The 13,932-nt window shown below is 43.3% G+C and overlaps 1 protein-coding gene across 8 annotated transcripts in view; it reads left to right on the top strand.

Moving 5' to 3' along the window:
• PPP6R3 (protein phosphatase 6 regulatory subunit 3) overlaps nt 1–13,932 on the top strand; it is a 137,630-nt gene that overhangs the window by 93,993 nt on the left and 29,705 nt on the right. For all 8 annotated transcript variants that reach the window (XM_084630220.1, XM_084630225.1, XM_084630224.1 and 5 more), the window contains 3 exons: nt 461–576; nt 1,880–1,965; nt 7,610–7,696. In XM_084630220.1, coding sequence (XP_084486346.1) covers nt 461–576; nt 1,880–1,965; nt 7,610–7,696 — 289 coding nt within the window. The remainder of the gene's footprint in view (nt 1–460; nt 577–1,879; nt 1,966–7,609; nt 7,697–13,932) is intronic.

The raw sequence follows: 13,932 nt of genomic DNA, 5'->3' as shown, positions 1-13,932 counted from the left end.
AATATTTTGAAGTATTAAGTGAAAAGTGTTAGTTTTCAGGAAAGGTGTCTGAACGTCCTAAGTGAGGTAGGTTCTTCAAACCTGTTAGCAGATTGGATCTAATATTAAATTGATTTTCACTCTTATGCTGAGCATACTAACTTCCCTCAAAAGTATGTAGAAGCGGGAGACTGACTTGATGACGAAGCATGCTTTTCTTTCTTTATGGATAGCTTTATGCATTTTAAATACAGTTCAGAGAGGGAGTTGCTCTCAGTGTTTTAGCAGCCAAAAAAAAGTTTGGGTTTGAAGTATACACCACTTATTCTCCTTACGAGTATTTAAAGTACTTTGCTTCCTCGCTTATCTGGTATAACTTTGTGTTGCTTCCTTGGATTTATAGGCTTAGCATTCCATAACTACAAAATACTTCAACAGCCAGCTGTTTGGGAAGATGAACATCTGAACTTCTCTTTTTCAGGGCTGAAGGAGGAAGGCGGCATGGTTATATGGGTCATTTAACAAGGATAGCTAACTGTATTGTGCACAGTACTGATAAGGGGCCAAACAGCACACTAGTACAGCAGCTTATTAAAGGTAATATTAAACTTCCGCAGGTTTGTTTCACTTTTTCTGTTAGTTGGATTTGTAGAATTAAATCATGCTAGGAATTTAAACGGCAGCTTTTAATAGGGGCTTTCTTTCCAAAAGCTGTTTGTCCAAGGGAAAGAAGCAATTTCTTACTTTTTGTGTAAGTCCAGGTAACCTATTAAATTAGGATACTCTTAAATATGACTTGTTCTCCCCAAACTTAGTGAGGCAGTGCCATGGCTGCTTCAAATAAATGTGAGTGGGGGTTGCCTGCTAAATTCCCTGTAAGCTACGTGGCCTCGCAGCAGCCTATTAAGCACTGTGCAGGTGCTCAGGAAACCCAGCCCTGGCCCGGACCTGCTGCGGCCAGGGTTCAGGTGCCTCTCCCCAAACCTGGCCACAGCCGGGGAGAGGTGCCTGGCCCCCACCTAGCCTGGCCCCCCCCGACCTGCTATGGCCGACGGACAGGTGCCTGGCCCCCCCCCCGACCTGCTGCCGAGAGAGCTGGGGGGAATCCTCTCTCCCTGCCGTAACTCCAGGGCAGCCTGCACCCCAAACCCCTCATCCCCTGCCCCACCCCAGAGCCCTCATACCCCGCCACCCCAACCCTGCCCCAGCCCTGAGCCCCTCATTTCCAGCCCCATCCCAAAGCCTGCACCCCCAGCTGGAGCCCTCACACCCTTTCACCCCAACCCACTGCCCCAGCCCTGAACCCCCTCCCACACTCCGAACCCCTCAGCCCCACCCCCACCATGTGAATTTTGTTATGTGCACCAATATGGAGGTGATGTGTCACATATCACCTCCATATTGGTGCATATAACAAAATTCATTCTGCATGTGTGGGAAAAATTAGAGGGAACATTGGTGGCCTGCCCTAATGAAAACTACGCAGAGTCAAGCATCTTCTTTCTGGAGAATGTCTTATTTACAGAGGTACTTCTAGAATAATCTCTCCAGCATAGGCCTTCTCAGTCTCAGCTGTCCCTTGTGTTGTTTCTTGCAGTGTTAATCTTCCCCAAGTCCTCACATGCTCGAGGTTACTCCCACATTCCGTATACTCATGTACAGTTACAGGTTTACTGCACCAGTGAGCCATTGAGATTGTCATCTAATAGACTGGCAATGTCTGCCTGAAAACCACACCTTGTTAGCATAACCAGTGCCTGAGAATTTGCAATTGTATGTGTAGCATAACATTTTCTGCAATGATTTTTGCAAGTTTAACTTTGGGAGCTGTGAAGAGAGTGAAAACTAACTGCCTTGAGTGACATTGGTACTAAAACTTTTTTCCTCCATTTTACTCTAGAGCTTCCAGATGATGTCAGGGAGCGATGGGAGACGTTCTGTACAAACTCCTTAGGAGAAACTAACAAAAGGAACACAGTGGATCTAGTAGGTTTTGTAAGATGAAGTTTGAAAAGTTACTGCTGTTATAAGGGCATCCTGTTCCTTTCCCATGTGTCAAGGATACAGTTGCACTGCAGCCTTTTCGGCCATCATGCTTCTAAGACAGAATGTCAACAAACCTCTCAAGTAGCTGCACTGTGGAATTGGCACCTCCCTGGCTTCCTTTGCAAATATGGCTGCCTTATTGGCAATTTAATATGGTTTTGCAAGGGTGTTCGCAGTTGGGCTCATATTGTATTGGACCTCACTCTTAAAGTACCACCCAACAGGAAGATGTCACTTTGGGGTCTTTGCAAGTCCAAAACTGCTTGAAAAATTGAGACTATAAAATTGCTGAAGCTGGGGTTTTTCATATACAGTATGTAAGCAAACCTACGTACAGTTAAAGTGAAACTGCTTCCTGCATCATTGAATGATGCACACAAATACCTACCTCACTTTTAATGAAGAAATACAATTTTGTCTTGATTAGAGTCCTGTCATGACTATTCTGTTTTGCACGGAGTGATTCAGAGATTACATTGGCCTTCTAAAGGCTAAACACCTCTAATTGTGAGGTGCAGAAATAGTCTTACACAGAGGCAGCATTTTCTGTTTGTAATATTTAAAGTCAGTGTCGGTGTAATAGCAGTCAAGGCCCTCAATTCAAAATAGGACAAACTTCTTTTTTTTTTTTTTTTTTTTTAAACTGAGGTGGTTGCCTACTTGGGCCTCATTATAATTGTTTTTAAAAATTTCTCCAAGAATCACTGGTTTATTTGTGGGTTCACTAAGTGGCAATGATACATCACGAATTTGGACCAAAAAATGAATAAAGATTGTTCTTAATTTATTAAAATTTTCAGGTGAGAGTACAACAATGCAAGATTCACAGCAGAAGGCAGTGTGTGAAATAAAAATAATACAGAACCCTAGAGTTGCCTAACAAAGGCATCAAAACAACGAATTCATGGGGTTTTCTGATATCTGTAATGGGTACTGGTCAGAACTGCATTGGATATTTATTCAAGAAAACAGTGCATCCTACTGGGGAAGAAACATGAATTTTTGGGGTCTAAACCCTTATTGGAAATGACCCACGGGTCTGCAGTGTGATTCTGATCCAAGTTATAATCTTCATAGCCTCCTGACATTTTAGAAATGTTGCATGGTTTAGGTAAATGTGTGGAACAATTAAGTTTCTTTGTTTGAGAAAAGCTTTTTGTTGATCCTGGGGTAAAACAACCTGCCTCGATTAATAATAACCTAATCTGAGAAACAATAATCCAAAATATAGATTACTAGTGTTGTGCTGTCTGGGCCTCCAGTAGGTTTTCTTACAAGTTTTTTTTCTGTAGGTCATCCTAAATTTTTAGGCCAGGTAGACTACTGGATTATTAACTTTCTTTGCTATAGATATGCCCTATTCCTTTTAAAACTGTATACCCAACAAAATTCCAGCCAGAGTCATGCCAACAGAGTTTAATGCTGAACTGTCTCATGTTCAGTTCAAATAACTTGAATTAATTGCAGGACTCCTAGCTCTTCTGTAGTAGATCCCCTTGAGTCTGACAATGGCAAGTCTCACAAATTGGGGTCTGATCTCTCCAAGAACACTAACTGATCTGACATAAACTGTAATTAAAATAGCACTTTTAAGCAGGTTTGCTGTTAGATGTTCATTGAAATAACTAATCATCATAAAGATCTCCAGTTTTTCATGATTATGGTATCCCTTCCATCAAAAATAAAAAGCCTTTCTTACATTATTACTTTGGGGCCTTTAACGCAATTCTTATTTTGAAAATCTTAAATGGTTAAGGAAAGCAAACCCAGCCTCTGTCTTATACAGCATGAAGGGGTCTTTTTTTGTGTTTTATGTAGGTTTAAAAAAAAGTTGGAAATTGGCTAGTGAGTAACTTAGAGTTTCTGTAGTTGTACTGATTTACTCATGTCTTATTTACGCTTGGCAGAGTTCAGTTTTGATTTTTTAAAAAATAATTTTCGAATCATAGTATTGTAGAATCTTAGAAGATTAGGGTTGGAAGAGACCTCAAGAGGTCATCTAGTCCAACCCCCTGCTCAAAGCAGGACCAATCCCCAACTAAATCATCCCAGCCAGGGCTTTGTCAAGCCAGGCCTTGAAAACCTCTAAGGATGGAGATTCCACCACCTCCCTAGGTAACCCATTCCAGTGCTTCACCACCCTCCTAGTGAAATAGTTTTTCCTAATATCCAACCTAGACCTCCCCCACTGCAACTTGAAACCATTGCTCCTTGTTCTGTCATCTGCTACCACTGAGAGCAGCGTAGCTCCATCCTCTTTGGAACCCCCCTTCAGGTAGCTGAAGGCAGCTATCACATCTTCCCTCACTCTTTTCTTCTGCAGACTAAATAAGCCCAGTTCTTTCAGCCTCTCCTCATAAATCATATGCCCCAGTCCCCTAATCATTTTCGTTGCCCTCTGCTGGACTCTCTCCCATTTGTCCACACCCTTTCTGTAGTGGGGGGCCCAAAACTGGACGCAGTACTCCAGGTGTGGCCTCACCAGTGTCGAATAGCTGGGAATAATCACTTCCCTCGATCTGCTGGCAATGCTCCTACTAATACAGCCCAATATGCTGTTAACCTTCTTGGCAACAAGGGCACACTTTTGACTCACATCCAGCTTCTCATCTGCTGTAATCCCCAGGTCCTTTTCTGCAGAACTGCCGCTTAGCCAGTCGGTCGCCAGCCTATAGCAGTGTGCGGGATTCTTCCTTCCTAAGTGCAGGACTCTACACTTGTCCTTGTTTGAACCTCATCAGATTTCTTTTGGCCCAATCCTCCAATTTGTCTAGGTCACTCTGGACCCTATCCCTACCCTCCAGTGTGTGTACCTTTCCCGCCAGGGTAGTGGATAAGGTCTATATTTTTAAGCTTTTCTAATTTTTTTATCAATTTCAGTTTGCACAGTTGTGCAAAACGATGGGTTTTAAGCATTCTTTTCCAATATTCTCTTTAAATTTTCACAGTTTTGGTAAATTATGGAAGGGTTGGACAAAGGCGGGATCAGAGAATTTAATGACACATACTGAGCTCCAAAAAGGTGAAACTTGACCATTAGAACACAAATATCACCATCACATCTAAATATTAAAAATAAATGTCCTTTAATTCAGCTCCAATTTGCCTATCTGTAAATTTTGATGGATAGAAATATTTGTTCATCGGTTTGTTTGTGTTGTGAAATTGCAGTTTACTGACATTTACTGATTTAAAAAAAACAAATCTAATCCTTCCAAACCTAGTCTTACGATGATAGTGATTGTTAGTAGGACATACTGACTTTTTTAGCTCAATAAATTGGTTGTTAATACTAGATTTCTATGGAGAAAAGGTATGCATTTAAAGATTAACTCATGTATCCTAATGGTAAATTGCTCCACTCATGAGACATGAAAAATCTCAAGAAGACAGACATTAGAACCGGTAGTGAATACACAGTGGGTACTTGTAAACAACACTAACAAGTTCTTAATTTTTCTTCTTAAACTGTAAAAACTGTTTTGCGATTGTCTTTGATAACTACTAGAGAAAGAGTTCAGATACTGGTCTTTTAATATAGTACTTACTTGAGCCTATTGTCTGTGTTAAATGAAGAGCTTGATAAGAATCCTGAAGTGTTTGTTTCTTGCAGGTATGCCTAAAATTGGTTTCAAGCTCATTCGGTTAGCTGGAATTTTGACTTGAGGATTTAAGTGTTTACTTTGGTTTGACTTTATTTCTATGTTTTAGTTACCTGTTTACAGATTTACTGGTTCGAATTTAAGAAACTTGAAGTTGAAACAAAAGTGATTGGGATTGTGTTTAATCCTGAACATACGGTTTTGGTAGACTAGAAAGCAAGATCAGATGACACGATTTACTCCGTTCCGTATTATAATGTCTAATTGAGGCTTAAAACTATTTTTCAAGTGAAAAATATACTGTATGCACAATCCACACTATAATTTATAAGTAATTTTCAGTTTACTGTTGAATTGTTCCAAGGATTCATTTGGTTACTTAAGTAAGTTGTTTAAAATAAGTAGTATTTCATTCCCCTGCGGTGCCCTGAATTCAAAAACATTGAATAGAAAAATCTTGCTGTTTTACTTTTACACTTCTAGAATTCTTCCTTTGATCTCAGATTATGGATAGTTTTTAGGGGGTGAAACTGATTTTTTGCTATGCATGAATTGAATGTTAAAGGTATTCGTTGTATAGGCTGTCATATTTATTTTAGAAAGTGGATAATTTGTTTCAAAATAACAAATAAAAGAATTGGTCACTTTCCTCTATGCCAGTGGTTTTCAACCTTTTTTCATTTGCTGACCCCTAAAAAATTTTGAATGAAGGTGCCAGACCCCTTTGGAAATTCAACCTGTGGTCTGTTGGCTCCTGCTGTAAAAATCAGACTGAAAACTGAACAAAATTCAACTATAAACATTACATGTTCTCGGCACAGCGTTTGACAGTGTGACACAGGGCGCTAAACTGTGGGTTTCTACAGTAATGACAACACTTCTGTGTTTGGACCTGTAGGTGGGGGTATTCACATACCTTTGATCAGATAAATGGAATACTTTTTCTTGGATCTGAAACTTTATTTTCATAGTCACCTTTCTCTGACCCCTTAGCAGGGCCTTAACCAGAGCGGGGTAGCCACCCATGGTGCAAAATCACAGGGGTGGAAAAATGATGAAAAACTGCAGGGGGCGCAAATCTGCTTGCTCACCCCAGGCACTAAAATGCCTAGTTTTGGCTCTGCCCCTTAGACACAGTCTGTGAACTGCCAAGGGTCCGCAGACCACAGGTTGAAGACAACTGCTCTATACAGTGTTTGTTTTTATAAAAAGCATTTATAAGCCTGATCTTAGTAAAGTTACTAGGTGCTGAGAATTAATTAGGAGTTGTGGGCATTCAGCACTTTTGAGACTCAAGACCCTGATGTGTAACTGTAAAAATGTGGGGTTTTTTATTTTGGGTTTTTTTAATCTGTTTTTCCCCTTGTTAAATCATCTCCAGATTTACGGGCACATAACAATTGCTATATTGGACACTGGGGAGTCAAGTCACTGGTTGACTCCAGCAATGGCCAATGCTTCAGTGGAAAGCAAATTCAGCTTCCACCCTCAAAAACAGTGTTCTTATTCAACTGTGTAGTGCTGTAACTGGGTAAAAGGTGTTTTGATTCACAGTGGATGATTACTGCACCCAATTGGTAGAATTGTTAATAAGCGCACCTTCATGGCAGAACTTCCTAATTAATCGGAATAATTTCATATTGTATCTAAATGGTAAGATATAGTTTTGCTCCAGTGTTGTCCTATTTGGCCAGTTTGGACCTATTAAGTAGCATTAACTGAAGTAACTCTAGGGTTAGTTTTGCTAGATGTTGAAGATGGAATTATTCCCCAAAGGTGTCAACCACTAATGTAATGGCTGGTGACAGGGAGATATTTTAGTGGCTGAAATATATGCCCTTACAGTTGAAATAGTGTGTTTGCTGGGATAAAAATATTCTAGTTCATCTTTTTGTGATGAAATTAATGACCTTGCATAATAATTCTAATTTACACAAAGCCTTTTGTTTAATTAAATAGGTGTCTAAACTTTTTTTGTCTAGGTTACTACCTGCCACATTCATTCGTCCAGCGATGACGAAATTGACTTTAAAGAAACTGGTTTTTCACAGGATTCTTCTTTGCAGCAAGTGAGTTAAATTCATTTAACAGTGTTGCGCACAGGTGTGCCTTCTTTGTAAAAGTAGCTTTCCTGAGAGGATTTTTGTCTTTGGAGATGGGTGGTTGCATTTGATGCAAAACACAATTTGGAGAATTCAGTGGCGAAACTGGAAAGTGTATAAAAAAAATCTAGGCAGTGTGCAGTTTAAATTTGTATACGTATTTATAGTTTAATTGACAGTGTTACAGGATTTAATATGGTGATGCCACATGAGTGTTGTTTTTGAGAGCACCAACTAACTGTACAGGGGTCTGCTTGGTCAGCACTTTCATTTAGAAAATAGTTTTTGGAAGCATTTCTGCTACTTGCCATTTTTGATGGGTGAAGGGTGACAGCTATTCTGTACTAGCATTATTCCATTTGCAATGTAAGTCGTCTTTATTCCTCTGTTGGCCCTGGAGGAAAGTAAAAGCTGTCAAAATCTGAATACAGTGTACATTGATTTAAATCTCCAATCCTAAAGGTTCTGTAGATTCAAGTTACAAAACAAGTTTTTTAAATTGCTGCTTGTACCATTAGATGTTTGTAACTGCCTCAACCCAAGCACTATGGTCTGTAGTACTTAAAGTTTATATACCTTTATCATTTATATAAAGTACAGTTGTTCCAAAAGCTTGGTTTAGACTTTTGTTAATTATAGAAACTATAGTTAACTTTTTCATGTCTGATATTTCAGTGATTTGAATTTTAATTGCACCAATCTAGATTTGATGGGGTCAGTGTCTTCAGCAAGGCAGCAGCTTCTGTAGGAATGTGGAATCTTTTAGGAAACCCTTCATAGTCTTCAAGCACCATCTTCTGACTGTGTACTCCAGTGTGAACTCTGCCTAGACTGTCACAGCAACTGCATGTGTTTAGGTAGTTAATCCAACAGAGATGCAGATGGACCACTGCTGTTGCATCCTATTTGGGGTAATGTGTGACACAATCTTTTCAGTGTCTTAGCAGAGTTTGTCACGAGGCTTGTCCTTTTTAAGCCTAGAATAGGGAAGTGTGTACCTTGATGCTGTCTCTTCTGTAGAAAACTGAGTATGACGTGAAAGACAGTAGACTGGACACACCATTGTAAGGTAGAGCAGATCAGTTTTCCAGAATAAGTGGAGGCACTGTAATGTCTAGCACCCTGGTAGTCTTTTCCTTCCACTCTTCTTCGAGAGCTGTCCCTGTAGGTGCTCCACCCTAGGTGTTGGTGCATCCCTGTGCCTTCGCTCAGAGATTTTTACAGCAGTATTCGTACTGGTCGCGCATGTGCAGAGCTTACCGCTCAGCTCTGAGTACCTTAATAGTACACGTGCGCGACCGGTCCCTTCAGTTCCTTCCTTCTCTACCGTCCCCGGCCTGAGACGGAGCTCAGCAGACTCGTTAGAAAACTTTTTCTCCCTTGTTACTCTTACCCTTTTAGATAGTTTACCGATAGTGTTAGTTATTAGTGTTACCAGTAGTGTGGTTTTTTTAAAAAGAAACATTCTCTTCGTTCCTGTCAGGCCAGCTGCTTCTGACATGTCTGGCTCCCCAGGCTTTAAGCGCTGCTCTAATTGTAAGGATGCCATCCCTCTGTCTGATGGCCATTCAAAATGCATAAAATGTTTGGGGGGTCCCACATCCTCCCAAAATGTGCCCATTGCAGCAAACTTAAGTCTAGGGCACGAAAGGACAGGGAGTTGAGGCTAAAGCTGCTCCTACTGCAAAAATCCTTAGGGTCAGCTTCAGACCCAGGCGCTGATTCCGGCTCTGCTCCACACCACAGCCCCTCCGCCTCTAAGAAGATGAAGAAAACTTCAAAAAAAACATCACTTTGCAGGTGACAGAAGGTGAACTTCGCGGGAGAATGCTTCTTCTGGCAGATCTACCACCTCCCTCCCAGCGCTCCCTTGGCTGAGCAGTTTTGATGCGCTGGGCTCCTCTGGTGTTGCTCGAAACCTGTCTGTGGCTGCAGCGGTAGCGCAAAGCTCCAGTACCGAGGCTTCGGGCTTCCAGTTGCCTGCCTCTCAGATGGCACCTTTCAGCACCACGGTGGAAGTGGTGCCAACACGTGCGGACCTGCCTGACCCCCCCGCAGGCTATGGCACCGACACCTGCTGAGCTGGCCGGCAGCCAAATGACTTTAAAGACACCGTTGCAGAGGAACTTTTTGTTGCAGCAGATTCCTCTCACAGAGCCCTCATCACACAGAGGAGCTTCAGCACCCCAATTTACGCAGTCAAGGGACCTGCTTGTGTCACCTATTCTGCAGTCACCCTTACTAAATGCCTACTTTTCGCCAAATGCTCAGCCAGGGTCCGAACAGCCTTCCTCCAGTGAGGAGGAAGCTGGTCTCCAGGAGGTTTTTTCACCATATGAAATCTCTCCTCCTCAGACCCCAATTAGTAGAGGTCATAGACACATCACCTCGTCCTACTCTCTGGATCCTGCCCCGTGGTGTGTAAACCCGTGGATGGTACCGCCTATGCCCTTCCCACCACAGTGGCAATATTGGGCCCCGTGGGCATCCTGTCCTCGAGACCGCACTCACTATGCCACCTCAACCAGGCCCGACACCGGCCCAGCACCACAAGCTCATGAACCTGCCACTGATGCCAGTCACCAGACAGCACCATCACAAGTGCAGAATCAGGCACGACCTGTCTCTAACCCAGTAGACCCAGTTGTTACGCCTGACGAAGCCCTGCTTCCTCCTCCCCCGTCAACTTCAGATGACTTTTTTTCAAAATTTCAAGACTTTTCAGAAGAGTGGCAAGTGAATTAAGAATTAATCTGGAGGAGGTTCCTTAAATAGCAGCATGAGTTAACGGACATCCTGCAGCTGCCACCTTCTTCCAGGATTGCATTGCCGATCAATCCAGCCCTTCTGGAACCTGCCAAAGCCATCTGGCAGACTCCTGCTGCAAGCTTACCTACCTGCAAAAAAGTGGACTGCAAGTACTTCATCCCTTCCAAGGGCTCTGAATTTCTTTTCACTCATCCAACACCTAATTCACTGGTGGTGGACGCAATCAACCAAAAGAACAAACACCAGTATCCCCGCTCCATCCCAGCCAATAAAGACAATAAGCGTTTAGATCTGCTTGGACATAAAGTATACGCATCCTCCACTCTACAATTTTGAATTGCTAATTATACAGCCATTCTGGCAAAATATGATCACAAAAATTACAACAAATTCTTGAACTTGATTGAGGACATTCCAGAAGCAAAGAAACAACAATTCACTGCTTTAGTCTGAGGGACAAATCATATCACGTACTGCTCTTCAAGCGGCCCTTGATGCTGCCAATACTGCAGCAAGATCCACCACTACGGCAGTAGTCATGCACTGAGGTTCGTGGCTCTCTTCTTCATTTCCTCAAGAGGTCCAGACTACTGTTGAAGACCTTCCATTCGATGGCAACAAACTCTTTGCCTCTACAACAAACGACGTCCTTCGCTCAGTGAAGGATTCAAGGGCAACTCTCTCTGGTCCTTAGGAATAAAAACCCCTATGACCAGAAGGCAACAATATAGATACCAAACTTACTGCTGTCCACACTACCCCACAAATGCCCAGCACTTCCAGAGATCACACAACCAACAGCAGCAGCAACACCAGATACCAGCATCGCTGCTCCAATTCCGCATCAGTGTCTCAACCCCCGCTGACTAACAAGCAGATTTGAAGCCTTGGTTGAGGGTTTAGAAAACAATGTTCCCACTTCAGCACTTACACCACCTGTCCCTACTTTTGGACATCGCCTACGACTGTTCTTCTATCAATGGCACAACATTACTGCTGACAAGTGGGTTTTAGAGGTCATCACACTTGGCTATTCCATACCCTTCCTATCCATGCCTCCTACCACCCACCCTTCCCGTCCCTCCTCAGGGACCCGTCTCACGAGCAACTGCTTATGCAAGAAGTACAACATCTCCTTCTATTGGGAGCAGTGGAGTTTGTGCCCGAAAGGCCCAGAGGGAAGGGGTTTTACTCCCATTATTTCTTAACAGAAAAGAAAACCGGGGGATGGCAACCGATCCTTGACCTCAAGTGGCTCAACAATTTTATCAAGAAACAAAAGTTCAAAATGGTGAACCTCGCCACCATAATCCCAGCGCTGGAGCAGGGTGATTGGTTTTCAGCCCTCGACTTACAGGACGCCTGTTTTCATGTGACAGTACAACCAGCCCATAGACGCTTCCTTCATTTCACCCTTGGCTCGACACATTTTCAGTACAGGGTACTACCCTTCAGCCTATCCACTGCCTGCCTCCCCCCACCCCCCCATTTTTTCCAAGCTCCTGGCTTTAGTCACTGCCCACCTCAGGAAGCAAGGAGTCATAATATTTCCTTACCTAGACAACTGCCTCCTCAAAGCCTCAACGCTCGACGAAGCGCTTTGATTCACACAACTCACCGTCAATTGTTTCCTATCCCTCGGCCTACAAATAAACAACAACCAATCCACATTAATTCCTACCCAGCACCTGGAGTTCATCAGAGCACACCTCGATTCCCGGATGGGAGTAGCATCTCTCCCGTCTGATTGCTTCAACACCACAAAGCAGCTGGCAACAAAACTTTGCAACAGTCCTCAAGTTACCGCTCGAGACTGTCTACGACTACTAGGTCACATGGCCTCATGCACTTTCGTGGTCCAAAATGCATGACTCTTCATGAGGTGCTTCCAAGCTTGGTTGGCCACAGTTTACGGACCCAACCCTAAACAAACCCCTAAACATGCCCTAAACAAACCCCTATCCATACCTTTCCCAGTCAAAGACTGTCTCCTATGGTGGACTGTTCCCTCCAACCTCTGCTCTGGAGTCCCCTTTCTCCAGGAAGCTCCATCCATCATGACTACCGATGCATCCCTCACAGGGTAGGGTGCTCACATGTTGGCCCATATCGAAAACCTCCCTGCACATAAACGTCCTGGAACTTCGAGCTATAAGCAATGCCTGCCGTCACTGCCTCCCCTTTTTAATCCAGAACCAACATGTACGGATAATGACAGACAACATCGCCTGCATGTTCTGTGTAAGCAGGCAGGGAGGAGTTCGCTCTCATTCGCTTTGCACAGAAGCTATGAAACTCTGGAACTAGTGCCTTGCGAACAATATCCGGATATTAGCCGCCTACCTTCCCGGGGCTATGAATACCACAGCGGACGAATTAAGCAGATGCTTTCCTTGCGACTACGAATGGGAGATAAATGAAACAATCACCACCAACATATTCCGCATTTGGGGCCACCCAGCCATAGACTTCTTTGCAACTGCGAAAAACACGAAATGCCCCAAATTTTGCTCCAGAGCAGGACCGGGCAAACACTCCCTGGGAGATGCATTTATGATTCCATGGCACCGGAACTTACTCTATGCTTTCCCCCATCCCAATTTTCCACAGAGTTCTGACAAAAATACGAACAGATCATGTCAAAGTGATCCTGATTGCCCCAGCATGGCCCAGACAACCGTGGTTCCCATTCCTCACAAGGATGTCAGCTCGACCACCAATCTCGTTGCCTCTCATTCTGAACCTCCTATTGCAGCAACATGGCCAATTTCTCCATCCCAACCTGTCCATGCTTCACCTCAAAGCTTGGTTCCTACATGGTTCTCCCAAAACAAACTAGCATGCTCTGACGAAGTCCAAAGAGTGCTCCTACATAGCAGAACACAATCTACTTGCACCACCTATCTCCAGAAGTGGAAGCGATTTACACAATGGTGCTCAACTAAACAACTGCCTCCTATGTCTGCACCTCTTCCTCTTATACTCGACTACCTGTTGGACCTCAAACAATCTGGCCTTTCTTTTAGCTCCATCAGAGTCTGCCTAGCTGCTATTACAACCTTCCACGATAAAATTGACAGTACCTCTGTTTGTTCATCCAGTCACTAAACGTTTTCTCAAAGGACTTCAATCCCTATACCCAGACGTTAGACCTTCTACCCCTCCATTGGACCTTCACTTAGTGTTATCTTGCTTAACTCAACCATTTGAACCCCTAGCCACTTGCTCCCTCTTACACCTTTCTATGAAAACAGCATTCTTAGTGGCAATCATTTCTGCCAGGCAGGCAGGAGAAATAGCAGCTCTCATGGCAGACCCACCGTATACCCTATTTTTTAAGGACAAAGTTACCCTTCAGTTACACCCCAAATTTCTTCCATAGGTCCATTCGCCATTCCACATGAATGAACCGATACACCTGCCGACCTTTCCTA

Source organism: Lepidochelys olivacea, assembly GCF_965140295.1.
Source record: "Lepidochelys olivacea isolate rLepOli2 genome assembly, chromosome: 6".
NCBI classification, from domain to species: domain Eukaryota; kingdom Metazoa; phylum Chordata; order Testudines; family Cheloniidae; genus Lepidochelys; species Lepidochelys olivacea.
Note: the sequence above shows the minus strand (reverse complement) of the source record. Positions and strands in the feature narration are given on the sequence as shown.